Below are 27,032 nucleotides of genomic sequence, written 5' to 3'. Positions count from 1 at the left end.
GTTACTGACATATAATTCATGCGTCCGGTCGAACACTGCTTCCAGATAAAGAGAGAGAGAGCAAGAAAAGTCAGTGCTCTACAGAAAAACAGACGTGAAAGTCAACATCCAAGTTATTTGCATGGAGCCAAGCTGAAAAACTGCTTTATCTCGAGTTTTGCAGTCTCGGGGCAGGCTCATTTACCTCGAGTTTCACGCACGGTCAAGTTTCGAAGTTGTGAACTCGCCCTAACGCGCCGTGTGGTCCACCCTACAGACTGGAACCGAGTAAAGATCCGCTCACCATCCTCGCCCCGCACAAGGGCTGAGACTCCGGGAAGGGGAAGAAGGAGAGGGAGGAGTACTTTTTTCTTCCCCCCCTTCCAACCATTACTCACCCGAGACTCTGAGACTCGCTGGAGTTTGTACAAAAGGGAAGATGGTCACAAAGTTAACTTGTCCTCGCCCAACCCACGGATCAGCTGATGGAGTGACAGCCCCCAAGCTCAGGGCAGAGCTGCGCCGGTTGGATAGAGAGATGAGATCAGTGGTGGGGAGTGATGGCAATCTGAGCACTCATTTGTTGACGAGGAAGGTGGGGGGAAATGATGTCTGAAGGACCACCTCAAAACGGCGGCGTAATTGGCAATTTGTGACTGAAATTGACGCGAGGAAATGGATTAGTTGACGGGCGGGGAGCTCCCTCTCTCGTCAAAGGCAAACCTCAGTGCTGAGCAGAGTTTGGAACAGCGTTTAACCTTTACCACTTTCCGGGACGGGCGACAGCTGATTCATACTTCTATTTTTCGTGAACTTTGCAGCATTTCCGTGCGGATCCAGTGTTGCCCAGTCTTTCATTGTGTGGCAAAGGTCCATTGTACAGAAAAATATCTCCGTGCCGGGAACCGATTCATCTCAAAGTGGAATAATTAAAGGTCATAGTTACTAACGTTATAATAAGTATAACCTCACTCCGTAACAATATGGCAGAGATAACAAATATAACAATGTGCATTCACTTCTGGTCGCCCCATTCTCGGAGGGGTGTGGAGGCTTTGGAAAGGGTGCGGAAGATGTTTACCAGGATGCTGCCTGGATTAGACGGCATATGCTATGAGAAGACGTTGGACAAACTTGGATTGTTTTCTCTGGAGTAGCAGACGCCGAAGGGAGACCTGATAGAAGTTTATAACATTATAAGGGGCATAGATAGAGTAGGCAGCTGGCATCTTTTCCCTAGGGTTGAAATGTCTAATACTAGAGAGCATGTATTTAAGGTGAGAGGGGGTAAATTCAAAGGAGATGTGTCGGGCAAGTTTTCTTTTTACAGAGTGGTGGGTGCCTGGAATGCGTTCCCAGGGGCGATAGTGGAGGCAAATGCAATAGAGGTGTTTAAGAGGCACATGAATGTGCAGGGGATGGGGGGATATGGACTTGTGTGGGCAGAATGGACTGGTCTAGTTAGGCTTTTAATTACTAGTTTAATTTGTTTGGCACAACGTCGTGGGCCGAAGGACCTATCATGTGCAGTACTGTTTGACATTCTAGATAGAGGAAAACCCCAAAGATACATGGAGGAACAATTGCTGAGAGAAATGGGCTAGGAGTCAACAATGATTATAAAGGCATACAAAGCAGCAACAAAATAAGAAATTGTCATTTTAACCTGGTGTCCCTGGTATGTATCCATTACATTACTCCTAACCAAGAAATATCAGACAAGTAGTTAAAAAAAGCCACAATGAAGGTGGAAATAAACAAATCAAATGCTATTTCAATCGGGCAGTAACTCAGAGGAAATAACAACAAAAGTATTTCTTAACAACAAAAGGCTTTCAGTTCTGAACTGGCAAATAGCCAGAAGAGACCAATCAAGTTATTCTTCATTCTGATTGGTTTGTGTTTCATTCTTGAAACATTCTCCAACTAAAACGTCATACATCAAGTTTTCTTAGGACATGGAAGGAAGCCATTTCAACCCAGCAATCTCATTCCCACTAATTTTCCCTGTAAATTATTCTCCACAGATTCCCGTCAAGCTCCCTCAAGAGTCTACCACTCACCTACATATTCGGAGAAATTCACAGTGACCAGATAGCCTATATTCAATAAAGATAACAATTATAACTTATACAAAGGTCACAAAAAACACTTTCAAGAAATGCCTCACTTTCATTAGTGATCAATACAATGTTACGCATCTGTGGAAAGTCTATATTCAGGGAGGTGCCAGAAGCAAAATCAGTACATTTCAATTGGAGTCTTCTCTGACTGCCTCCAGGTTAACATTGCTCCACATCAATCATGGCAGCCTCTCACCCATTAACATTGTGTCAGCCAATTACCTCCATTGAGTTTCCGCAACTCCCGTCCAATCTAATTTCCTTGTGTCTTTCAGAAGGACAAGCTTCCTTCATCAGTTAATAAACCATCAAATTCCAAAGAATCACTACTGCACAGGTGAAGAAATTTCTTTTCATTTCTGTCCTAAATGGCTGACCCTTTATTTTCAGATTGAGACCCTTGATTCTTGGCACCCCAGCCAGGGTAACCATCAGAGAAACAAAGGACTGCAGATGCTGGACTCTAGATGAGAAACACTATGATGCTGGAGGAACTCAGCAGGCCAGGCAGCACCTGTCTAAACATCATCCCTGCATCTAGTCATACCCCTGTGAGAAGATTGTACGTTTCAATAAGAACAACTCTCATTCTTCTAAAATCCAGAGGAAAAACCCAATCTGTCTAACTTCTCTTCATACAACAAACACATCCTCACTGACCTCCATCTATCACGTGTATATCCTTCCATAGTTAGGGGGACCAGATCTGAGAACAATATTTCTAATGCAGTTTTATCTGCTTTCTATATAATTGGAGCAAACTGTCTCTATTCTTGTAGTCAATCCTACTATAGAAAAGTCAGTATAGTACTTGCCTTCCTAATTACTTGCTGTACCCAAATGTCATGTTCAAGGGAATCCAGACTCCCCAAACACCAACACATTTCAAAGTCTCACCATTTAAAAAAATACACTGTGCTTCCATTTTTCCGACTTAAGTGGATAAGCTCACATTTTTTCCACATTATATTCCATCTGCCTCATTCTTGCCTGTTGATCCTTCTCACAGCCCACACTCTATCAAAATTGGATATATTGTACTGAATGCTTTTAACCAAACCATTGATCCAAATTGTGAGTGATGCCCCCAGCACCCACCCCTGCAAAATCCAAGTGGTCATCTGCCTAACCCAAAAATAACCTCTTTATTCCTGCTCTCTGTCTTCTGCCTTTTAACCAGTCCTCATTTCCCACCAGTATATTACCCCCAATACCATATGCTTTTGTTTAATAATCCCTGCTGTGGCAGCTTATCAAAGGCCTTATGAAAGTCCAAATACATCACGTCCAATGGTTCCCTCTTACCTATTCTGCTGGTTACAACCTCAACATTTTCCAACAATTTGTCAAATGTGATTTCTCCGTAATAGATTTATATTGACTCTGTCCAATCCTATTGTTGTTTTCTAGCTTTCCTGTTACTCAACAATAGATTGTAGCAGTGTCTCTGCTATCGATGTCAAGACAACTGGGCTATAGTTATCTGAGTTCTCACTCCGTCCTTTCTCAACTAATAGGGTTACATTTGCTACTTTCCAAGCTGTGGGAACAACTCGTAAATCTATAGAATTTTGGATAACAACCAATGCTGCCTCCTTCAAAATCCTAAGGTGCTGATCATGAGGTCCTGGAGATTTATTACCTTTCATTCCCAACAATTTCTCCAAAATTATTTTTTTACTTATCCAATTTCTCTCAGCTTCACAGTTGTTCCAGACGTATTTCTGGGATGTTTTCAGATCAATTTTTCTGCCATTTATTTATTCCCCATTATAACCTCTCCTGTCTCAGCCTGTAAGGGACCCATATTAACTATTTTACTTTCCTTTTTACCTATCTATGAAGCTTTTATAGCCTGTTTTTATATTTCTCACTAGATTACTCTTGTATTATATTTTCCCTTACTGTTATTCAAGAAGGGCAGCAGTCCAAAGCCTGTGACGTCAGTGGTAGGGAAAAATATTCTGAGGGACAGGATTAATCTACACTTGGAAATGAAGGAATTAATCAAAAATAGCTTTTGTTAGTGAGATCCTCTGACTAATTTGATTGAATTTTTTGAAGAGTTAGCAAAATGTATTGATGAAGGCAATACAGTTGATGTAGTCTGCATGGAGCACAAAGACAGTGACAAGGAGACCGGTCCAAAAGGTTAGATCCCATAAAATCTAGAGCAAGTTGGCAAATTAAAGTTGGTTTATTAATAGGAGGCAGAGGGTGATATTGATCTTTTTGTGAGATGGACACAGCAAAGGCAAGTGCCATTTCCTCTTGATAAGTGCACTTTGGGAGGCTAGGACATGCACAAGAACTAGTAGCACCCTAGGAAATATTGAGGAATAAAGGGACCTCTGTATACAAGTGTAAGGATCCTTGATGGTGGCAGCACAGGTAGATGAGGTGGGGAGAAAGACATAAGGGATAGTTGCCTTCATTATCCAAAGCATTAAATATAAGAGAATGGAGGGTATGATACAACTTTATAAACATTAGGAATTGGAATTAGAATTGGTTTATTATTGTCACATATACTGAGGTACAGTGAAAAACTTGTCTTGCATACCATTCATACAGATCAATTCATTACACAGTGCATTGAGGTAATACAGGGTAAAACAATACAGAATGCAGAGTAAAGTGTCACAGCTACAGAGAAAGTGCAGTGCAGGTAGACAGTAAGGTGCAAGGTCATAATGTGGTAGATTGTGAGGTCAAGAGTCCATCTTATCGTACTCGGGAACTGTTCAATAGTCTTATAACAGCAGGATAGAAGCTTTCCTTGAGCCTGGTGGTACGTGCTTTCAGGCTTTTGTATCTTCTGCCCGATGGGAGGGGGGGAGAAGAGAGAATGTCCAGGGTGGGTGGGGTCTTTGATTATGCTGGCTGCTTTCCCGAGGCATCAAGAAGTATAGACAGAGTCCATGGGGGGAGGCTGGTTTCCATGATGTGCTGGGCTGTGTCCACAACTCTCTGCAGTTTCTTGTGGTCCTGGGCAGAACAGTTGCTGTACCAAGCCGTGATGCACGCAGATAGGATGCTTTCTGTAGTGCATCGATAAAAATTGGTGAGTGTCAGAGGAGACATGCTAAATTTCTGTAGCCTCCTGAGGAAATAGAGGCACTGGTGAGCTTTCTTGGCCATGGCATCTACGTGGTTGGACCAGGACAGGCTATTGGTGATGTTCACTCTTAGGAACTTGAAGCTAGGCCACAAGTTAGGCCACAGCTGGAGTACTGTATAAAGTTTTCGTCACCACAGTATATGAAAGGCATGATTACACTGCACAGGAGATACACCAGGATGTTGCCTGGGATGGAGCATTTCAATTATAAAGAGAAGCTGAATAGGCTGGGTTTGTTTTTCTTGGAGCAGAGGAGGCTGAGGGGTGACTTGACAGAAGTATAGAAAATTATGAGAAGTATAGATAGGGTAGATAGTCAGACTCTTTTTCCCAGGGTGGAAATGTCAAACTCTAGAGGGCATAGATATAAGGTGAGAGGGGGAAAGTTTAAAGGAGATGTGCTAGGCAAGTTTTTTACACAGAGAGTGGTAGGTGGCTGGAATGCGCTGCCAGAAGGAAGTGGTAGTAGCAGATATGATAAAAATGATTAAGAGGCGCTTAGACATGTACAGGCAGGGAATGGAGGGATATGGACCATTTGCTGGTAGATGGGATTAGTTAGATTGGCATCATGGTTGGCGAAGACATGGTGGGCCGAAAGGCCTGTTCCTGTGCTGTACTTTTCAATGTTGTATGTTCTTTGAGGGGGACCTTAAAGAGGTATACAAAATTATGAGGAGCATAGATAGAGTACATATTAGGAAACTTTTGCCCTTAGCAAAGGTATCCAAAACTAGAGAGCATAGGTTACACAGAAGGAGTAAGAGGTTTAGGGAGGAAGAAGAAGAACTCTTTTTCATCCCAAGGGTGGTTGGAATCTGAGTGGGTGGTGGAGGGCAGAACACTCACAAGATTTAAGAAGTACCCAGACAAGTGATAAACTCTCAAGACATTGTAGGCTACAGACCAAGTACTGTAGTAAGTGGGATTAACATAGATAGTCAGTATGGACATGATAGGGCCGAAGGGGTTTGGTTCTATGTTGAATGATCCTATGGCTTATCAACGCCTTGGCTATCCTTGGCTGAAATCAGAAATTCACCCAATTCTCAGGCAACTTTGGGTCTTTTCTTTTGATGTAGTGCCATTTTTTTAACTTCACTTGATATCCATAGCTGGACCATTTCTCCATTTTTTTTGGCTTAAGTGTCTATATGTGTCTGTATAAAACTACTTGTTAGTTCTTTAAACATTAGCCATTGCTTGATTAATGCCACCTCTTTAAATGTAGTTTCTCAAATTACCAGGAGCTCAGTTTGAAAAATCAATAGTACAGGCAGAAGGGATTAGTTTAATTAGGCATCATTAGCTTAATTCATTAGGCACAACCTGGTGGGCCAAACGGCCTGTTCCTGTGCTGTACTGTTCTATGTTCCAATGACGTCCAGATCAATTAGCTCATTTACTATTTGATACAATTTCTTTGATACCCCCTTAAAAGAGTAACAATCACAGTCAAGAGATACAGGGGTTATTTCACAGGGCAAATGTTTATCTGGAACTATGGCTCTAAATATCATTGAACCAGTTAATCAGCACTTTTAAAACGGATTCACATATACACTTGAGAGAAAATGACAGAGCAACAGAGAAAGACAGAGTGAATAGAAGCACTCTATGGGGAGTCAGCAAGAACTCGATGAGATCACAAAAAGTGGAATCTTGCACTAATGAGATAAGAGTTAACATACGTGGAGGCCCAGAGAAAACTGGTTGGTTTACATTCATTTTGAATTTTTCATTTGGTGTGCACTCAGGGCATTGCTAAAATAATTCAATTTAAAACAGACCGGCACTCAAATTAAAACAGACTTCTTGTCATCTCATAGCATTTTATAGCCAAGTAACTTTGATGTTCAGTTACTGTCGTAATGCAGGAAACGCGATGGTTAGTTGGTGTAAAGCAAACTCTCAATCAATGTTGCTAAATTGTTTTAGCAATATTGATTGAGAGCTTAGCCAGGCCACCAAGGATAAATCCAACTCCTTCAAAAATGGTGCCATGGGATCCTCTACATTAATCTGGCACTGGGGACAGGGGCCCCGGGTTAACACGTTTGCCTGGGAGCAGCACATCTAGCAATACAACACTCCCTCAGTATTGAATTAATGCTGTCTAGATTTTTGTGCTGAAGACTCTGCAATATGGCATAGACCCACAAATCTCAGACTAAGAGCTGAGAGTCATAGGGTCAGGATCATACAGCATGGAAACAGATCCTTCAGACCACCATCAAGCTGACCATCAAGCACCCATTTATACAGCCCCTACACTAATTCTGTTTTATTCTATCTACATTCCCATCAACTTACCCCCAGTTTCTCTCTCTCCTGCACACTAGAGACAATTTACAATGGGCAATTAACTACACAGGCACAGGGAGAACATGCAAACTCCACACAGACAGCCCTGGAGGTCAGGATTGAACATGGAACGCTGGAGCTCTACGAGCTGCGCCAAATTGTACCAACTGAGCCACATTGTGAACACTGCTGTAGATCATTGTTAAAGTATACCTACTGTATGGAACCATGAGTCAGTGGCTGTTGAGCTCATTGAGTCTGTGCTGCCTCATAGAACAATCCCCTCAGTCCCATTTCCCTCCCTTTCTTCATAGGCCTGCAAATTATTTTTTTTCCCTTTGAGCTTTCATTGACATCTTCCTAGTGAGTTCTAGGTGGCCTACTCCTATCTTTTGGTATGCATTCTCATCTTCTTATATGTAACCTCTACCGTCAACTCCTCAGTTTCTTCAGTCCACAGTTGCTGCTTGACCTGGTGAATATTTTGAGCAGTGTTTCATATTTCAGCATTTATTTCTCATAGACACATCAGCTACAATTAACAAGCCTCCACCACCCTGTCTGCCGACTCTAGCCCCACTTGCTATTCAGTCTCTGCTGCTCTCCACCCCATCTCAGACACTCCCTTTATTCTCTTCACCCTTCCCACTTAAAAAATGTTTGACCTCTTTTCCAAGCTCTGATGTAAAATAATCAGCTTAAAATGTTAATGTTTCTTTTATCATGTGCTGCTTGACCAGTCTTTCCAGCATTGATCCAAAGTCTTCAGCTTGACAAAATGGTATTTGTTATTTGAAAGTCTTCAAAGCAACAATCACAAAATGATAACTTATAGTTCAGGTCATAACTACTATCTGCAGTGGTTTTACTCATTTTAAAATCTATACCCCATCATTCTTGAATCATTCACTAATGGGAAAACTTTATTTACCTTATCTAAACCACTCATGATCTTGTACATTAAAGGTTGCAACTAAGATCATGCATGCCCAGAACTAACATTGTAAATCTTTTCTCTACCTCTATAATACCTTATTGTCTACCTGCACCGCACTTCCCTGTAACTGTAACACTCTATTCTGTATTTTGTTTTGCTTTACCTTGTACTACCTCAATGCACTGTGTAATGAATTGATCTGTATGAACAGTATGCAAAACAGGTTTTTCACCTATCTCAGTACATGTGACAATAAACCAATTTACCAGTATGGTTACTATGATCTGATGATTACTCCAGCTGTGGCATTATAAGCATTCAACACAACCTCTGTATTCTCGGACTTCTTAGTGTCCAGGAGTAGCATCCAGCCTTAATATTGATTAGTTACTGAAAAGTGATTACAGCTTAGTGCAAGGAAGTTAAAATAAACCAAAAATACTGGAAACACTCAAGTCAGGTGGAATCAGAAGGAGAAAATAGGGTAATGACCTTTCATGCAAAGCCATCAACATGACCGATTGCAATTATTACTTGAAAGTCTTCAAAGCATTCTCTAATAAAATAACATTGCAGCATTAATGTGGAAATTTTACAAAGACGTTATGGAAAAAGATTACTGATCAAGTAAATACCTCTCCTTGGAATAATTAGAATTTATTTTAAGTACACACAACAGTTTAGAGAAAATTTCCAGTGTGCAGTGCAGGCATCTTACGTCAAGACCTATCACTTGTGATCTTGATTAAAGTACAACAAGGAAAACTGACGATTGAAACAGCTGAAGATGGTACAGATTTGGAAAACGATAAAGCATTAAAAGGAATTTATGACAAGTATGAGACTGAATATTAGCATACACATTTTTAAATAAAAAGGGAGTGTTGAAAGCAGCTTTGAGGGGGAGACAGTACCAAGGTGTTGGGAGTTATTTATAATGACTCCCAGGACAAGACACTGGGTGTCAGCAGTTTGAGAATTAGGTAAAGGGAACAGCAGCTGGGTCCCATGGACAACCCACTGTGAGGGACGATTGACAATGCACAAAAAGGGAAAGTTGAGTAGGCAGTAGAATGGTTAATTTCATGGTAAATAAGCTCCTTGCACTCAAGGAACAAAGAAATCAATGCTGTACTTACAGTGAAGGAGAGGGGGGGATTTCCAGTATTGGAGGCAACTTTAAAAAGTTCAAGCCCCATTTCAAATAAACCTGATATTTGACTGAAATCTTTTTTCTTTTATCATAATTCATACTCAGATGGAATTCTCTCACTTCCCTCTAAAAGAACACCCACTTATTATGTAACTAAATAACCAACCACTGCCACTCCCTGAAAATGAGTTAAAAAGCAATGTTGAGTTTCAGACACTCCCAAAAGTTGGTTCGATTAAATAGTTTAAAAGTCAATACTGTAAAATTCATTGCTGTTACAAACAGCATTTCTTGCCTTTCTAAATTACTCCTGAAATGTGGTTCAAATAATTAGGCATCTAATTTGTGCACAGCTAAGACTGCTCCAGTGTCATAGGTAATGCTGGGACAGCCAGGACACCACTTCTGTCAAACAAGGCTGTAGACTATTGAAAAACAGACTACTTGTTATTAAACTGAAATGGCAGCTTAATATTGTGCATGCCCTCACAAGTAGGATTTCAGCTCACATCCTGACATGACTCATGTCCAAATTAGGCTCAAAAAGACTTGTTGCACTAATTTGGAGATACCATGGAGCTTTCAATTGTAGTAGTCAAAATTCCTTCAGTTGAAGATCAAACACTGAATATATATTAGACTCTTATTGCTCTTTACTTTGAACTTCAACAAACAACTTACAAAATGCATTACATTTCTTTCCCCACCTCCCAAATAGAGGAGAAATCAATATGCTTTGATGTTATATTCCAAGTACAATGAAAAGGATCAAACCAGTTTTCAGAGTTGGAGGCAGCTAGTGTTACAGTTGTGATTAAAGGGAAATCCCCAATTCCCTTCTGACAATGCTCACGAAAGGAACAAATAGTTTGCATAATTGAAAGGATTCACTTTTTAATGAATTAAAACATTATATTCAATACAGATGGTTTTCAAACACCATAGTATCTTTTAAAATGTAGTGATGTTTGATTGTTAATGTCATAACAGAGTTGACAATCAGACACTGAGTTTTCAATTAACCTTGCTATTTCTGAGTAAGGTATAAAACAATGCTTGGAGTGGAAATCAAAGATTATACACCAATCAGCAGTTCTATAAAACAAGTGGTACACACAAGTACAAATATGCATTAGGAACAAATAGCAACTAGATGCTAATTTGCTCAAGTGATTGAGCTTTGCCCTAATACCAAATACTGGTTTAAATCCAAACTAAAAAAGGGTGTAGACCAAGTCATGTGAATTATAGCAAGTAACCTGATTCTGCTCTGGCATGATAGAAGTGCAATCCAAGCATTGGCTTAACCAGTTAAAAATACAGATGTCACTAGATGGCATTATACATACTACACTGCATTCAGCTTGAATATACGAAGTTTATTGAAAAATGAAAATTAAAGAAATTTATACATGTTAAATTACTTAAAAGGTTAAATGTCTAGCATAAACAGTTTTATTAAAATGTTACAAGTTAAAAATTTATGTACAAGAAATAATACCAACAATACTTGTGAAAATAAAAATAACTATCATGCAAACATTCCCAGTGGATAAAAAAATACACTGGTTTCCCTCCATTAATAAATGTACATTTAGTCTTTCCAATGTTCCATTGAAAGTAGAGTTCAACCACATTTTTTGTTGCAGAAGCTTCTATCACAAAAATCATGTGTTTTATCGAATGCCATGGTGCAGCACACTGGACTGATTGGCTACTGCCATTTTCTTCTTCTTTGCTGGGTCCACAGCAAAACATTTCCAGATGCGGATGGTTTCATCTGCAGCCACAGAGCATACTGTAGTTCCATCTGGACTTAAAGTCAGATCCAGCACACGAGCCTGATGTCCTATGTTAGAAACAGGATATCTTTCATTAGACAACATAACAGCTCTATTTTGTAATACCTTAATCCAACAACTGGAAAATACAAACAGGAGCAGCATTGAGAGACATGTCCTGCACAAGAAAAAAAATTCTATTTTAACTGATAATCACACATCTAGTTACAGGATGAATGAAATTGAAAATTTAGGTGAAAATCTTCAGTGGAATTCTTAAGTCAAAGACACTATTTACCACGTTTAGCCTCTAGTGATAATGGAACTAAAGTCACGTTTTAAAGCTGACATATTGTAAACATATGCTAGTTTAATTATATAAAGTTTTCACAAATGACTTGTGCCGTTTCACAAATGACTTGTGCCGTTTCACAAATCCCAGAATGGTTACAGCACAAGGCTGTTCAGCTCAGTTTGCATCAGCTCTCGACAAGAGCAATTGAGTTAGTCCCACTTCCCCACAATGCAAATTCTTTCCTTTCAGAAACCTGTCTAGTTCACCTTTGCTACAATTTGAATCAGCCCCTTAGCAGTACATTCCACACCTTAACCAGTTGCTGGACAACATTTTTGATATGGTCAATTTCATCCAGACATTTAAACTGCTCTAATAGAAACACCAGGAAAAAGCCCCTCCAGAAGGAAGTTTGATTAGATATTAATGTTGTAGAAGGTATTTTAAACATTACTTCACTCAATTGAAATTTGTACCTTTAAGCTCAGCAACTTTGGTCAAGTTTGGATATTTCCAGATTACCAACTGATTTTGTGAAAATCCATGTCCTGACACCATTTCTTTGTACTCTGTCGACCAGATTATCGAACAGACCTGGTGAGGAAAAAAAACATACAAAAAGAAAATTTAAGTCCGAAATTTGCAAAGGGAAATTACATATAGAAACATCAAGTGTGCAGCTCAACCCAGATCTATTAAGTTTTCAATTATAATTTAAAGTCATCAAGTTACTTAGTCAGGCTGGTAACGTACTTCCTCAGAAGATTCATTTGGAATTTCAGTGCATGGCTATCAGCAACTGGTTTTTGATTCAATAGTGATGACCTTAGACTTACAACGATACTCTTACCCATTCATTTAATCTGTGCATTGGCACAACCTTCACATTTAGCATCATCTGCAAACTTGGACATGTGTGTCACTATTCACTTCTGTACAGCAAAAGCTTGAAGTTTTAGCACAGCTTGGAACATCTCCACATTACTTCCCAGAGAACAATTCTTGCCTCTAATTTCACGTCAAATCTCCAATTTATTCTTCAACCTGCAGAATTATAACCCCCAATACCTTGCACAATTCTTGCTCACCCAGGTATTGGGGAAAACTGCACTAACCATTTAGGTACTGTGAGAAACAAAGTCAGTACTATAGATTGCAAATTGAGGGCCAGGAACCAATTCAGTGACATTCCTAGTCTTATCATTCCAGCCCAAAAAAGATCCAACTCCGTCCCACCCCTACCCCCAAAGTATCTGTGTGATAACCAGTAACACTGGCTTGTTTCATTGCTATCAGCATTCATTCCTATGAAGCTATAGAACCAACCTGAGAACGAGTGTCCACAGCATTCAAACATGACCCAGAATTGACATTCCAAAGGCGGATGAATCTGTCACTGGTGCCACCACCACTTGCAAGAATATTTGCTTGCCAAGGACACCAGGCAACTGCCTACAGAAACAGAATTAATTACAAATTTAGACATAATTAACAGTTGGCTGTATAACTGGAAAATCTTGCCAGGACAGCAGCCCCTACAAAAAAAAATTATTTGCCAAAATGTTTCTTAACTAAACTATTCAAGAACAAAAAGCCAAGACTATCCCTGCCTCACTTGGAAGCAACCACACTGTGGGTTGGAGAGTATCAACTACAAGAAGAGGTTGGACAAACTTGGATTGTTTTCTCTAGAGTGGAAATGGAGGGGGCAACCTGACAGAAGTTAAGAGAGGCTAGATAGGTCTCTCTCCACTTCTTTCCCCCACCCAAACACATGTTAAGGGTATCAAAAACAAGAGGGCATAGGCCAGAGGGGGAAGTTTAGAAGATTTACAAGGCTAGTTTTTTTTTAATATCCATAGGTGGTAGATGCCTGGAATGTGCTGCTGAGGGAAGTAGTAGAAACATGACAATATCCAAGCAGGATTTAGACAGACATGAACAAGTAGGAAACAGGAATGTGGACCTTGTACAGGCAGATGGCATTAGTTTAAATTAGCATCATGGTTAGCAGACATGGTGGGCTCATGGGCCTGTTCTTGTGAGGCAGTGTTCCATGTTCATATTTTTAATCCCAATCCAAGACTATTAGAACCAATGGTGAGAGAGAAATTGTCTTTTTATGGAGTACTGCTCATCCTGCAAATCTCACTTTTCACATTTGGTTTGTTGGGAATCCAGCAAATACATGAAGCTGCTTCACAGGAGTTTTACTATTTCAGACAGCCACTGAAGGAGACTGGGGCAGATGACTAAAATCATGGTTCAAGGGGTAGGTTTTAAAAAGAGCAGAGTGCAGAGGTCTAGATTGAGTGTAAAAATTTAAGCTAAACTTAATACTTACAGTTAACTTCAATACAAAATAAAAGGCAACATACAGGATACCCAGTTTTTCTACTTCAAAATAATTTTGCTTACGATTACTTTTCTAGTTCAGGATTAAATCAGCATCAAAAGCAGAAAAACACTGCACTGATAGAATATTTAGTTGCTGAAAGGATACAGTGAAACAACAGGGAAGGAACAAACAGTAGCTAAAATCTTCACCCTGAAAATGCATGGCATTTACCATCTACAGTGTCAAAGTTAAGGCCCTACCCAAACTGCAGGATGAACTTCACAAAAAAAGGCTTAGTTGTAGAAGTGACAGTTGGTGGTGTATTTACTTTTAGTAATTATGGTCAATTACCAAAGCCGGCCAAAGAATTGAACAGAGACTGGGGATGATCAAGAGGGACCCAGGAACAGGAATGCTGTTGACCCTTTGAATCACAGGGTTGGACTTCTCTACCCAATATCACAATTTAGGTAGAGCTCTAGTCAGCAAACAGCTATGCATCCAGTTCCACAAAATCTCAGTTATCATCAATATCAGCTATTCAGATACTGTTGCTAAATTATACTCGTTGTACTACACTAAATTATGTTAACATTCAATCCTGCAAAGCAAACTGCAAATTTAGACTGAGCACTCATCTGTGAAAGTAGTTCCTTACCTTAACAGCACCCTGATGCAGTGTGAACGTATGTAATGGTTGGCATTCTGCATCATTCCCAGTAATGCTTGGCCAGATGTTCAGAATGTTGTCATTACCACCACTAGCAAGATACCTGCCATCAGGTGACCACTTCAAGCCACAGACTTCTTGTGTATGTCCTGTCAAGGTAGCTACATGGTGTTGTGCAACACGGACATCATGATGATGTATTTGACCCATTCTGCAGCCACTAAATTAAGGGAAAAAAAATGCAGAGAAGTCAAACCTTTATCACCTCAGCATTTTCATAAGTGTTTGATAGATACTTGAGGAAGAACATTCAAACTGCTTTGCACCACATCTTAATGAGCATGATTTATTACCTGGATAGAATGTAACTGCTCCAGCTGAGTGACCCAACTCGTACAGTGTGACTCACCATATTCCTCAGACGTTTCTGACGTTCCACATCCCAAACCTTAAAACAAATACAGTAGATCTACTGAAGCGTAAAAATGTAGGACTGCAAACTAGATGCACTTTAAGACCACAAGCACTTTGACAATACAGCAGAGTCTTAGGAGACCAAAACATTGTTTAATGCCTTGGCTGGCCACAGACCCATTGTCTTATGAATAGAGACAAATTATTTTCCAAGTTTCTGGTTGTCATTGCATTAGTTATTTTCCTTTTATTTTGGCAAAACAAACCAAATTAGAATCTATTAATGCCTACTTTTGTACATCAAAAAAATGGGTATTCCACTGAGATTATACCCTGGGAGCAAGGATGACTTGTACCCTCTCTGGTTTTGTAGGTTGAAGGCAACTGATGAGGCCAATGTGGACCCAAGGTTCTCCATAGCTTCCTAAGTGCTCTGTTTCTGAGCTACCAAGAACCAGGAATTTCCAAAAGCTTGTAGGGATGTTACACCACCCTCCTCCTCTCTCCCACACCAAAGACAGCATTGAGCACACCCCCTAATCTTTCCTTCTGTTCATTACACTGCACGTTTTGTAGGAACCTGCATGCCAATGGCACGGCTTGACCCATGGAGCTGACCAAGTGCAACTTGGGCTGTGACACTGGGTGTTTGCTCACTTGTCCTTCCAGTGAAGGATTTTTCCCAGAAGCACGTGTTGGCAGCATTTTCCCCAATTCGTCAAGCTGTTTGCTGTAAGGAACTAAGTCTCAGAGGCATATGGGACAGAATGTGATGGGCATCTCATAGCAATGATTGAGCTTGCTGCTCATACTTTGTAGACAGATTACACTTCCTGGTCAACTACAAAGTTGAATCAGAAACCCTGCACTCTGTTCTTACCTGTACCTCTCCATTCCTAGTTCCAACTGCTAAATAATTCCCTTCTTTTATCCAGGACACAGAAGCAATGTAGTCTTCCTGACCCTCCAGCTGTACAAGTGGCAGGATATCACCAGACTCAGCATGCCAGAGATACACATTATTTCCAAGTCCCACAGCCAGATAGTTCAGTGAACTCCAATCAATCAAATTTAGATCTAAGAAATTGGGATTAAGAGAAAATTAACAAATGTAGCAAACTGCAGCCAAGTGGACAAATTGTTACATCATTTGTTGATCCCACATTAAAAACTCCAGGTATAATTATACTAGCTTTTCCAATGCTTCAAGCCAAAAGTATTAAGCATCATAACTTACAGTAATCATTTCTGATCTCTGGAGCATCCAGAATTCTCTCTGGCATCGAGGGAATGTATCGGGTGGGCTTCTTGGTGGAACTTGGTGTTGCTGACTGACTGTACAGAACTTTCAGATTGTTCTGGTAACCTAGAGAAGAGACAGAGACTAAAACCACAGGACATGATTGGAGGCTCCCCTACCCAAAGGATTGAACTCCAACTGACAAAACCACAGAACAGAAGGATTCAAGGAATTGCTAACCAGCAGAATTTAAGTAGAATCATTCAAATACAAGTAATTCAATCCTCTGCACTGTTATTTTACAGGATAGTCTTGGGCAAGTCAGCCCCAGTAACCTTGACCCTCCCACCCACTCCCTTTTGTTTACAAGCTATGCACCAATTTAAGCTGCTATTAAAAACTAGACAAGACATCACTGCAAGAGAGCAGCAAGGAACACATTCTGGAACAGTCCTAGAGATTTATTCTTATCTGGGCACCCAAACACCACCTTTTCCATATTGAGCATTTGGGATAATCCCCTTGGGTTTTTGTTTTACATTGCAATCAATAAGTAAAAATAAAAACAGTATATCTATACAAATCAAGTTGCAAAGCACACCCTTCTGGTCTATCTACAGTCAAATTAAGAGGACAAAGGAACTAGTCATGTGCTTTCTCACAGCATTCAAGGTGAATTACTGCAAATCAGAATTTTATTTACATATAGCACCTTTAACATTCCATGTTACAGAAGCACTAGCAAACACAACTTGACACTGAGCCACTAAGAGATTAGGGCCAGTGATCAGCAGCTTGAAAGAAAAGTAAACAAGAGATTTGAAGGAGTTGCAACTGAAAGATTTACAGAAATAGTAAAGGGGAAAACTGAAAAGACTGAATAAATCTGTTCTTAAAAGTTGCAACAGCATCCAGAGCAAAATTGCCACCACTCTAATAAGTTATTTAGAAATACACATCCACAAGAACAATGCTGAATCCTGCATGCAACTAGCAATTGTAGATGCTTCAAATCTAATTCGCCCACTCACTCAATGCATGCATCATGAAGAGCTCTCATCTCTCTACCAAATAATATTAGGTTTAACAAAATTCTTCCCTTCTCTAATGTTTAAATGTCAACACCCTAGTTGGAAAGAGATTCTTTGACAGCTTACTACACTACCATCCAAAAATTTAGGAAATGCCAAAGAGATATCATTCCAAGCTCACAATAACCAAATGCCAAAATTCTGAAGACATTGCTCGGAGAGGCAATGCAACTTTGAAAACTCAGTGACATCTGAGATATTAACTACCTCAATGCATTAAGTTGCAAAAGGATTTTCAAAATGGAGGTAGAAAATTTCCATTGGGATTTAAGTAATTCCTGACAAATTTTGGCAAGAGTATCTAGAGAAATAGATACAGTACCAAGACAAGACTTCGAATGTAATGGTGCAAATATAGCCATGAAAACCTCAAGATAACAACAACTTCTGGAGGTTTACTTCAAAAGTTTGTGAAAACTCATTCAATGAAAACATGAACAGCTCATGCTTTACAATATTCAGCAGCAATCCAACAGCATATCAAGTAGCCCACCATTAGAGCTACGAATATTTCTTAAACAGCACCAGCAAAGACTAGCTGGCAAACAGAAAAATATAGTCCATTAGTCAATTAACCTTGGTTTAGAAAATGCAAATTAAAATACCTTCTGGTGCACAAAGAGGTTTCCCACTCAGTCGCAGAATTTTAGCCTGCTCAACATCGTAACCATTCAAGTTTAAGGACCAGGACTTCTGCTGTTCCTGAAGAGAAATGTTGCAATTTATTGCAAGAACAGATGTCATTCTGCTTATTTCTCAAATCATATTTTGTTGACTCATGTTCAATCATCTCTTGCTTTTATCAGGCACCCAATTTTGTTAAAGTCCTTTTACCAAATACTTTCACATTTTTCCTCAGTTACATAGGTCATAGCAAAGTGCCAACATTCACATTCATCATTTACAGTTCTTTTGCATTTGAATATACTTAAAATTTTTATACAACTACCAAGATACTTAAATTCACACAATTAGGCCCATTCACCAGATACTCATTTCAAAACCATCTCACTTCAGTATCCAGGAAAGTGTGTTTCCCCATGCTTTGGGATTTAAATCTACTTGCAGAGGCAATGAAACCTCAAAAATGAAAACACCCATAAATGTAGTATCTTTTCTTCATGCAAGACAATCTTAAACAAGGCAGTTTCTAAGTTCCAAACAAGGAAGCCATTGTACAAACAAGGGGAAAATAACTACAATTACTCATTGTATTTTGGAACAAATTTCACCATCATACAAATTAAGCAATTTATTCATCACCAAATGAACCTTAGGTACTCACCTTCTTGGTTGGAGACTCATTTTCTTGTTCATTTTCTTTGGCAATCAAGAAATGTGCTACATCCATTTGTACTGCATTACGGGCTGGAATATAACGATCACCACCTACTTTTGATGGTGTCCCCTGTACTCGGGAACACTTAGAAGATTTAGGGGTTTTTGTCTTGCCTGAAAAAAACAAAACAATTATCACCAGCTTCCTTATTTCTTCATAAGAAAAGTTGGGTGGGCAGGGGAAGGATGACAACAAAATTAATTCCCTTCTAAGTTGTGTCCAGAAAGTTATGTCCCCCTACTGTTGAATCTACACATCCTGAAGGAGAACTACAGTCTCTTAATAAAAATGAATTGCAATGAAGTAATTTTGTTCCTCCAAGAGCAACAGTTTTTGCCAAACCTATATTGAAATGAACATTGCCAGCTCAAATCCAAAGGCAGCTAACACTAAGGCTGTGCAATAATGGCAGTATACTAGGTTCACAGTTCTTTAGATTAGCAGCATCCAAATCTCTGGCCTATGTGGCTTCTTACACATTAAGTTTACTAATTTAAACTTAAGGTGAACAAACATTGGGCATAGCTTCAAATTTTGGGAGTATGTTGGTTAAAAAAGCATTCAGATGTTCTCATTGTCAGTGCTGTACAAGTAATGCAATTTGGAGAGAAATATATACATCATTCAGGAGGTAGGGAGCCAAGTACAGAGTGAAGCACAAATGGAAATAATGCCCAAGATTAACATACCAACACCAAAATGAACCCAGACTTACAAGGTACTGTCTGTACTTATCTCAATTTTCTACCCTTAATCACCAAAATTTCAAAGCATTAGTACAGAAAATGAACAAAAACTCCACTCCAAAATTTCAAACATTAACGTACTAACATTAGATTAAAACAACATACAAGTTGAACTAGGTACCTGGTGTCTTACTAGGTGTCACCAACTTGGATGCATTCAGTGACCGGTTTGTAGTCTTCATTGGTGATAAGCCACTAATATTAGCAGAAGTAGACAAAGATCCAGTAACACCATTGTTTTCCTTTGCTTTGCGCTGCCACCTGGCTAGAGGCCCATTTGTTATTGGAGCATCCAATTTTAGGAGATTATTAATGTCACTCTCAAAAACAAACTGAGACATTTTGTTCACACCTGCAAGAAAACAAATCATTAAAAAGACATCAGGAGATCATCCACTAAGTGGCTTAGTTATACATCTTTCATTTCAATTCCATTATTGGAATTTAGATATCTTTATTAGTCACATGTACATCAAAACACACAGTGAAGTACATTTTTTGCAGAGTGTTCTGGGGGCAGCCCGCAAGTGTTGCTACACTTCTGGCACCAACATAGCATGCCCACAACTTCCCAACCTGTACATCTTTGGAATGTGGGGGGAAACCAGAGCACCCGGAGGAAACCCACACAGACATGGGGAGAATGTACAAATTCCTTACAGACAGTGGCCAGAATTGAACCCAGGTCACTGGCACTGTAATAGCATTATGCTAACTGCTGCACTATTGAACAAGGAGATGCTAGCATTCAGTGAAACTGAAAGTAAAGCTTAGTAAGTTTACCTTGACTAAAATGCAGAAGTGCTTGTTTACACACTTACCTTCTAGTGCATTTCATTTTACCTGACAGCAACTGGAAATAAATTTCAAGTCTATAATCATATCTACTCAGACTTCCATGAGGAGATTGTTATTGATAACTTTCACCAAGGCCACAATGATATCCTTTGCACAGTACATTGCAGCCACAGTTAGAATCTATGAAGTGTTTATTGGGGAGAAGCACATGAAAGTTAGTGAGTTCAGGAACAGAATGGTGATAAAGAAAAGCATATCAACATTACAAATGAGGGGGAGTTAGTGGTCCTGAAGTGCAAAAAAGTAGATAAATCCTCAGAGCTTGACAGGTGTATCCTGGAAAGATGTGGGAAGCAAGGGAGAAGACTGCTTGAGCCCTGGCAGAGAATTTTGCATATTAGCCATAGGTGAGGTACCAGAAGATAAGGATGGCTAATAAACAATCTGCTGGAGGAACTCAGCAGGTCGAGCAGCATCTGTAGGAGGAAAGGAATTGTCAATATTTCAGGTCAAAGCCCTGCATCCCAAGAGTGTGAAATGATGGATTTTGGAAAGTTAAACTAAACCAGGGTATACACAATGAATGACAAGGCCCTGGGGAGTGTTATTGAACAGCAAGACCTTGGGATACAAGTATATAGCTCCCTGAAAGCAGCAATGCTAGTAGACAAGAGAGGTGGTGTATAATATGCTTCCCTTTGTCAGCTGAGGCCTTCAGTTGGGACATCATGTTATGGTTATACAAACATTGGTTGGGGCACACTTGGAGTATTGTGTGCAGTTCTGGTCACTACACTATTGGAGGAAGCTAGAAGGTGCAGAAAAGTTGCTGACTGGAGGGCTTGATAGGTTGGGACTGTTTTCTCTGCAGCAAAGGAGGATTTATAAAAAAATTATGAGGGGCGTAAATAGATGGTGTTTTCCCCACCTCCCCAGATAGAGTCTAAAACTAGAGGACAAAGGTTTAATTGAGCGGGGAAAGACTTAATGGGGATTCAAGGGGAAAGTTTATCAGTGTTGTGGGTATATGGAATGAACTACCAGAGATGGTGATAGAGCCAGGTACAACTACAATGTTTAAAACACAGGCAAATGGGATTAGTGTAGATAGGCATTTTGGTCAGCATGTACAAGTTGAACTGAAGGGCCTATTTGCATGCTATATAACTCAATCTAATGTGACAGCTAATTTTAACCACCACAAGTGAAAAAATGTGGCACTTGATGCCTGGTGTCAAGTTGATGGGCTGAAGGGCCTGTTTGCATCCTATATCCCTCGACAATTCTATCTATGACTGAGGGAGTTAAATGGATGGTTCACTCAGTTCCCTAGCTTCTGACGAATCCTTAACTTAACATGATAAGCAACACCTCTGGCATGACTTGCTCCCCATCTAATAGGTAGTATAATCAAAAAGTTGTCAATTCTGTTTACAACTGCTCAATCCATCTAGGTTTTTTTCTACTTTGTAATACTGACCTACAATTTCCTCATCTTCATCCAAAGGAAAAAGGCAGATCAAAATTGTGGAGTCTCAAGATGGAGAATTTTTCACATTTGTAGTGCATGTGGTGTACATGGACTTTAGTAAGGCTTTTGATAAGGTTCCCCATTGTAGGCTCATTCACAAGGTTGGGAGGCATGGGATCCAGGGAAACTTGACTGTGTGGATTCAGAATTGGCTTGCCCATAGAAGGCAGAGGGTGATTGTAGATGGAGTGTATTCTGCCTGGAGGTCAGTGACCAGTGATGTTCTGCAGGGATCCATTCTGGGACCCCTGCTCTTTATGATTTTTATAAATGACTTGGATGAGGAAGTGTAAGGGTGGGTTAGTAAATTTGCAGATGACACGAAGGTTGGCAGTGTTGTGGATGGTGTAGAAGGTTGTCGAGGATTACAACAGGATATTGATAGGATGCAAAGCTGGGCCAAGAAGTGGCAGATGGAGTTCAACCCAGAAAAGTGTTAAGTGATTCACTTTGGAAGGTCAAATTTGAAGGCAGAATAAAGGGTTAATTGTGTGATTCTTAGCAGTGTGGAGGAACAGAGGGATCTTGGGGTCCAAGTCCATAGATCCCTCAAAGTTTTCATGCAAGTTGATAGGGTTGTTAAGGCATCTGGCATGTTGGCCTTCATTAGTCAGGGTATTGAGTTCAAGAGCCATGAGGTAATGCTGCAGCTCCACAAGACCCTGGTTAGACCATACTTAGAATATCGTGTTCAGTTCTGGTCACCTCACTATAGGAAGGATGTGGAAGCTTTAGAAAGGGTGCAGAGGAGATTTACCAAGACGCTACCTGGATTGGAGAGCATGTCTTATGAAGATAGGTTGAGTGAGCTAGGGCTTTTCTCTTTGGAGTGAAGGAGAATGAGAGGTGACCTGATAGAGGTGTACAAGATAAGAGGCATAGATAGAGTGGACAGCCAGAGACTTTTTCCCCAAGGTGGAAATGGCTAACACAAGGAGGCATAATTTTAAGGTGATTGGAGAAAAGTACAGGGGTTATATCAAAGGCAAGATGTTTTTAAAAAAAAGTGGTGGGTGTGTGGAACGTGCTGCCAAGGGTGCTGGTAGAGCCAGATACATTAGAGACATTCAACAGACTCTTAGATAGGCACGTGGATGATGGAAAAAATGGAAGGGTACATGGGAGGGAATGGTTAGATTGATCTTAGACTAGGTTAAAAGGTCAGCACAACATCATGGGCCATAGGGCCTGTGCTGTCATGTTCTATGAATGGAAAGCCTGTAATTACCAACAGGTAGTGAAGTTGAAAGAATGTGACAAAGAAAAGCAAAACAATTAACCAAATTAGCACAAATGGAAAAGTGCAAAGGTGAACTATGCAATTACCTACGAAATAGTTGTGTCGTGAACCCATTCTATGCAAGAATGTCTCTAGAGAACAGCAGCTTCAGGGGCAAAGTCATGTGCAAAGTCATAAGCAGACAGCTTTGACAAGATGTGGTTGTCAAAAAACAATTGGAGGGAACAAAAACAGGAGGGAACCTGAGATTAAAGCAGGGAGAGGTTGAATATGTCTGCAAGTACTTCTGCCAGTTGATCAGCATAAGATCTGAGCACGTGGCCCGGGACACCATCTGGGCCAGGTGCTTTCCTCATGTTCACTCTCCGGAAGACTGATCTTACGTCCTCCACTGTGATCACAGGTTCAGCTGCATTGGTGGCTATCAGGGTGGACAGTGACAATCCACTTCCCTTTTGTTCAAAACACGCAGAATGCGTTAAATTCATCAGGAAAGGATGTGCTGTTGTTAGCTATGCAGCCCGACTTAGTCTTGTAGCCTGTTATGGCATGCAAGCCCTGCCATAACTGGCAGCTGGTCAGGGACTATTTTGAGTTGGTATTGCCTCTTGGCAACCCTGATAGCTTTTCGAAGGTCAGACCTCGATTTCTTGTACAGATCGAGATCACCAGATTTGTGTGCAGCAGTCCTCTCCTTCAGTAGGGAGTGGATCTCCCAGTTCATCCATGGTTTCCTGTTTGGGAACACCCATATTGTCTTCTTTGGTACACAGTCCTCCACACACTTGCTGATAAAGTCTGTGATGGTGGCAGCACACTCAAGGCTGGCAGCTGAGTCTTTGAACATGGACCAGTCCACTGTCTCAAAGCAGTCACGGAGGAGCTCATCTGCTTCCTCAGACCAGCACTGCACGACTCTCCGTACCAGATCCTCCCGTTTCAGTTTCTGTTTGTATGCAGGGAGAAGGAGCACAGTCTGGTGGTCTGATTTCCCAAAGTGGGGACAAGGGGTGGCTCGGAAGGCATCTTTGATGGTAGTATGGTAGTGGTCAAGGTTGTTGGTGCCCCTGGTGGAGCAGATGTGCTGATAGTATTTTGGTAACACACTTTTGAGGTTGGCTTGATTGAAGTCCCCTGCGATGATGAAGAGGGCCTCAGGGTATCCTGTCTCAAGGTTGTTGACCATGGAGTATAGCTATGACCTCACGATCTACCTTGTTATAACCTTGCACCTTATTGCACTGCACTTTCTCTGTAGCTGTGACACTTTACTCTGTACTGTTATTGTTTTTTATCTGTACTACATCAATGCACCTTGCACTATCTCAATGTAACTGCACTGTGTAATGAATTGACCTGTACGATCGGTTTGTAAGACAAGCTTTTCACTGTACCTCGGTACAAGTGACAATAATAAACCAATACCAATTGAGGTTTCAAGCACCAGCAGTTTAAATGGACGATCAAAAAGTGTGAAAGTTACCACATAACAAAAAAAGCTGATACTATACCTGGAAGTTTTACTCTAAGCCCCTCCCTAGCCTAAATTACAGAACTCCTGATCCTGCACCAAGAGTTTTCCTAGGCAAATAGATAGATGTTGCCCTTGCCAGAGTTACCATATCCTAAAGATAAAAATCATTGGTGCAGATTATAAAGCATTGATCCCTACAACACCTCATTAACTGCATCTCACACTGAGATTCCTGCTCTTTGATGCCCAACCAGGGTGAAACCACAACCTCTAATCTTATGTCATGTGGCAGCTTATCAAATATCTTCTGAAAAGTCTAATCCACCAGTTACCATACCCAATTTGCTTAGTTCATAATGCTATTCAGCTCAAAATGATCAATCATGGGGCAACATGACATGCTGAAAAATGCTTATCATGGGAAATTATCAGCTGTGCACATCCCTTCTACAGGCAGTGGAACTCCCAGCTGGTCTCCCATTCAAGTACCAAGGCTAGAGCATACTTAATTTCTAAGCTCCAGCACATCCAGAAGGGAACCTAGAGTGTAACCTGCTAGTTTTATCCTCCAAACTCAGATGCATTGAATGGGGTTTCCTCTAAGAAAAATGGCAACTGCAATCCTCAATATTTTCCCCTACTCCCAACACCAGGCAAATCTATCACTTAGTTTGCTGCTGCTTTGCTCACCACTTTTTTATTATACAGATGAAACATAGAAAGCATCCTATCTGATGCATGGAGACAAGACAGACTGTAGATGATGGAAACCTGGAGCAACACTTAAAAAGCTGGAGGAACTCAGCAGGTCAGGCAGCATCTATGGAAGGAAATGGACAGTCAGCATTTCAAGTCAAGACCCTTCATCAGGACTGGGTCTCAACCCAAAATGCCAACTGTCCATTTCCTTCCATGGATGCTGCCTGACCCCGAGTTCCTCCAGCATTTTGTTTGTTGCTATCTGGATGCATCACAGCATGGTATGGCAACTGCTCTGCCTAAGACTGTAAGAAATTGCAGAGTTGTGAATGCAGCCCAGTCTATCACAAAAAACCAGCCTCCCTACCATTGACAGGGGTGGGAGGGGTCTTTGGTTACATTGGCTGCTTTGCCAAGGCAGTAGGAAGTATACACAGAGTCAATGGTGGGGAGGCTGATTCTTGTGATAGACTGGAAAAGCAGCCAACATAACCAAAGACCTCTCCCACCCCAGTCATTCTCTCTTCTCCACTCCCCCCCCCCCCTCCAATTGGGCAGAAGACCACCAGGCTCAAGGTCAGGTTCTATCTCACTGTTACAAGCCTCTCAAACAGATCTTGTATGATAAAGATGAACTTCTGATCCCTCTATCTTGTCATGCTCCTTGCACCTTATTTACCCACCTGCACTTTCTCTATAACTGTATCACTATATTCTGCATTCTGTTATTGCTTTTCCTTTTGCACAACCTCGATGTACTGGTGTTTGGAATCATCTGCCTGGATGGCATGCAAAACAGAGCTATTCACTGCATCTTAGTACATGACAACACTAAACCAATTACATCTGTATCTACCAAATCACAATAATTATGCAAAAACAAAATCCAAATCACCATCTCTGCAACCACCCCAAAAGCCGAAGAAATTGTCATGAGATTCAGGACGATTTGAGGTCTCAGCCCTATAATTTCTCTCCTGTTGGTTACTACGATAAATTGGTCATTGGTAGACCGTTTCCCCCTTGTATTCCCAACAAGACGTTGTGCCTTCAGAAAGGCATAACATTGGCTCAACACCTCCGCCACTTGCTCAGCAGAGCACGCCCGGCACTGGACTGAGTGCCAGAGGCCGAGGCAGCACCTGAGAGGGAGGCCTGCAGCAGGACCCACTCCTGAGCCCCAACACCGGACCGGGTCCGCCGCCAAACCGGGAGCCACTCCAACTCGCCCTTCAACTTCCAGATGACGCCCCAAGCCCCAAGCCCCAAGCCAGCCTTCAAATGCAAGTGGACCGGGACCTCGGCCGCTGTCTCACCGGCTCCGTCAGGCGTCTGTCCCACACTCTCCAGTCCGACCTCAGGTGCATGAAATGGCCGCCGCTTCCTCGCCAATGGATTTAAATCTCAGTCTCCAACCGGCGCCCGAACGGCTCTCGCCCATTGGACCGGTTGAATAAAAACAGCCACCCCATTGGACGAAGCGCAGCGTGCTCGTGATTGGATGCCAACTGAGCCAAGTTACGCATGCGTCCTATGTGCGCGCTGCCAAATTGAAGCGGTTGAGGCCGTGTTTGGTCAAGGCAACGTGTGCTACAGCTCTTCTGCCAGCTGTGTTGCAAAGGTTATTTAAAACGTGCAGGGAAGAAAGTCAGGAATGCGGAAAGAGCGCATGAATGTAAGAAAAAGCAGTAAGACTAGGCTGAAACAAAAAAAAATAACGAAAATGCTGGATACACTCGGGCAATATCTGCAGAAAAGG

At 41.0% G+C, this 27,032-nt stretch overlaps 2 protein-coding genes across 3 annotated transcripts in view; both read right to left on the bottom strand.

Annotated features, from left to right (window-relative positions):
• LOC127567913 (elongation of very long chain fatty acids protein 1-like) overlaps positions 1 to 632 on the bottom strand; it is a 72,668-nt gene extending 72,036 nt beyond the window's left edge. Inside the window, exon 1 of one of the 2 annotated variants that reach the window (XM_052011112.1) lies at positions 378 to 632. The gene's annotated coding sequence lies outside the window, so the exon portion shown is untranslated. Of the gene's footprint in view, positions 1 to 184 lie in introns of both variants that reach the window. The other variant, XM_052011111.1, reaches the window with a different exon arrangement.
• Positions 633 to 10,981: 10,349 nt separating this feature from the next.
• cdc20 (cell division cycle 20 homolog) lies at positions 10,982 to 26,701 on the bottom strand. The gene is made up of 11 exons (XM_052011108.1): positions 26,590 to 26,701; positions 19,653 to 19,883; positions 18,732 to 18,898; positions 18,052 to 18,148; positions 16,353 to 16,481; positions 15,996 to 16,192; positions 15,055 to 15,149; positions 14,690 to 14,921; positions 13,020 to 13,145; positions 12,170 to 12,287; positions 10,982 to 11,466 (listed from the first exon to the last, which is right to left on the bottom strand). Exons 2-11 carry the CDS (start codon positions 19,870 to 19,872, stop codon positions 11,294 to 11,296), a joined length of 1,554 nt encoding a protein of 517 aa, XP_051867068.1. The 5' UTR covers positions 19,873 to 19,883; positions 26,590 to 26,701; the 3' UTR covers positions 10,982 to 11,293.
• Between the last annotated feature and the right edge of the window lie 331 nt (positions 26,702 to 27,032).

Source organism: Pristis pectinata, chromosome 3 (genome assembly GCF_009764475.1).
Source record: "Pristis pectinata isolate sPriPec2 chromosome 3, sPriPec2.1.pri, whole genome shotgun sequence".
Taxonomy (NCBI): domain Eukaryota; kingdom Metazoa; phylum Chordata; class Chondrichthyes; order Rhinopristiformes; family Pristidae; genus Pristis; species Pristis pectinata.
Note: the sequence above shows the minus strand (reverse complement) of the source record. Positions and strands in the feature narration are given on the sequence as shown.

Coding starts and splice junctions, on each gene's coding strand:
- cdc20 (XM_052011108.1), bottom strand. CDS start 19,872: ATGTCTCAGTTTGTTTTTGAGAGTGACATTAATAATCTCCTAAAATTG. Junction 18,899..19,652: donor GACACCTAGTAAGACACCAG/GTACCTAGTTCA, acceptor TGTTTTTTTCAG/GCAAGACAAAAACCCCTAAA. Junction 16,482..18,051: donor ACCTCTTTGTGCACCAGAAG/GTATTTTAATTT, acceptor TCTCTTCTCTAG/GTTACCAGAACAATCTGAAA.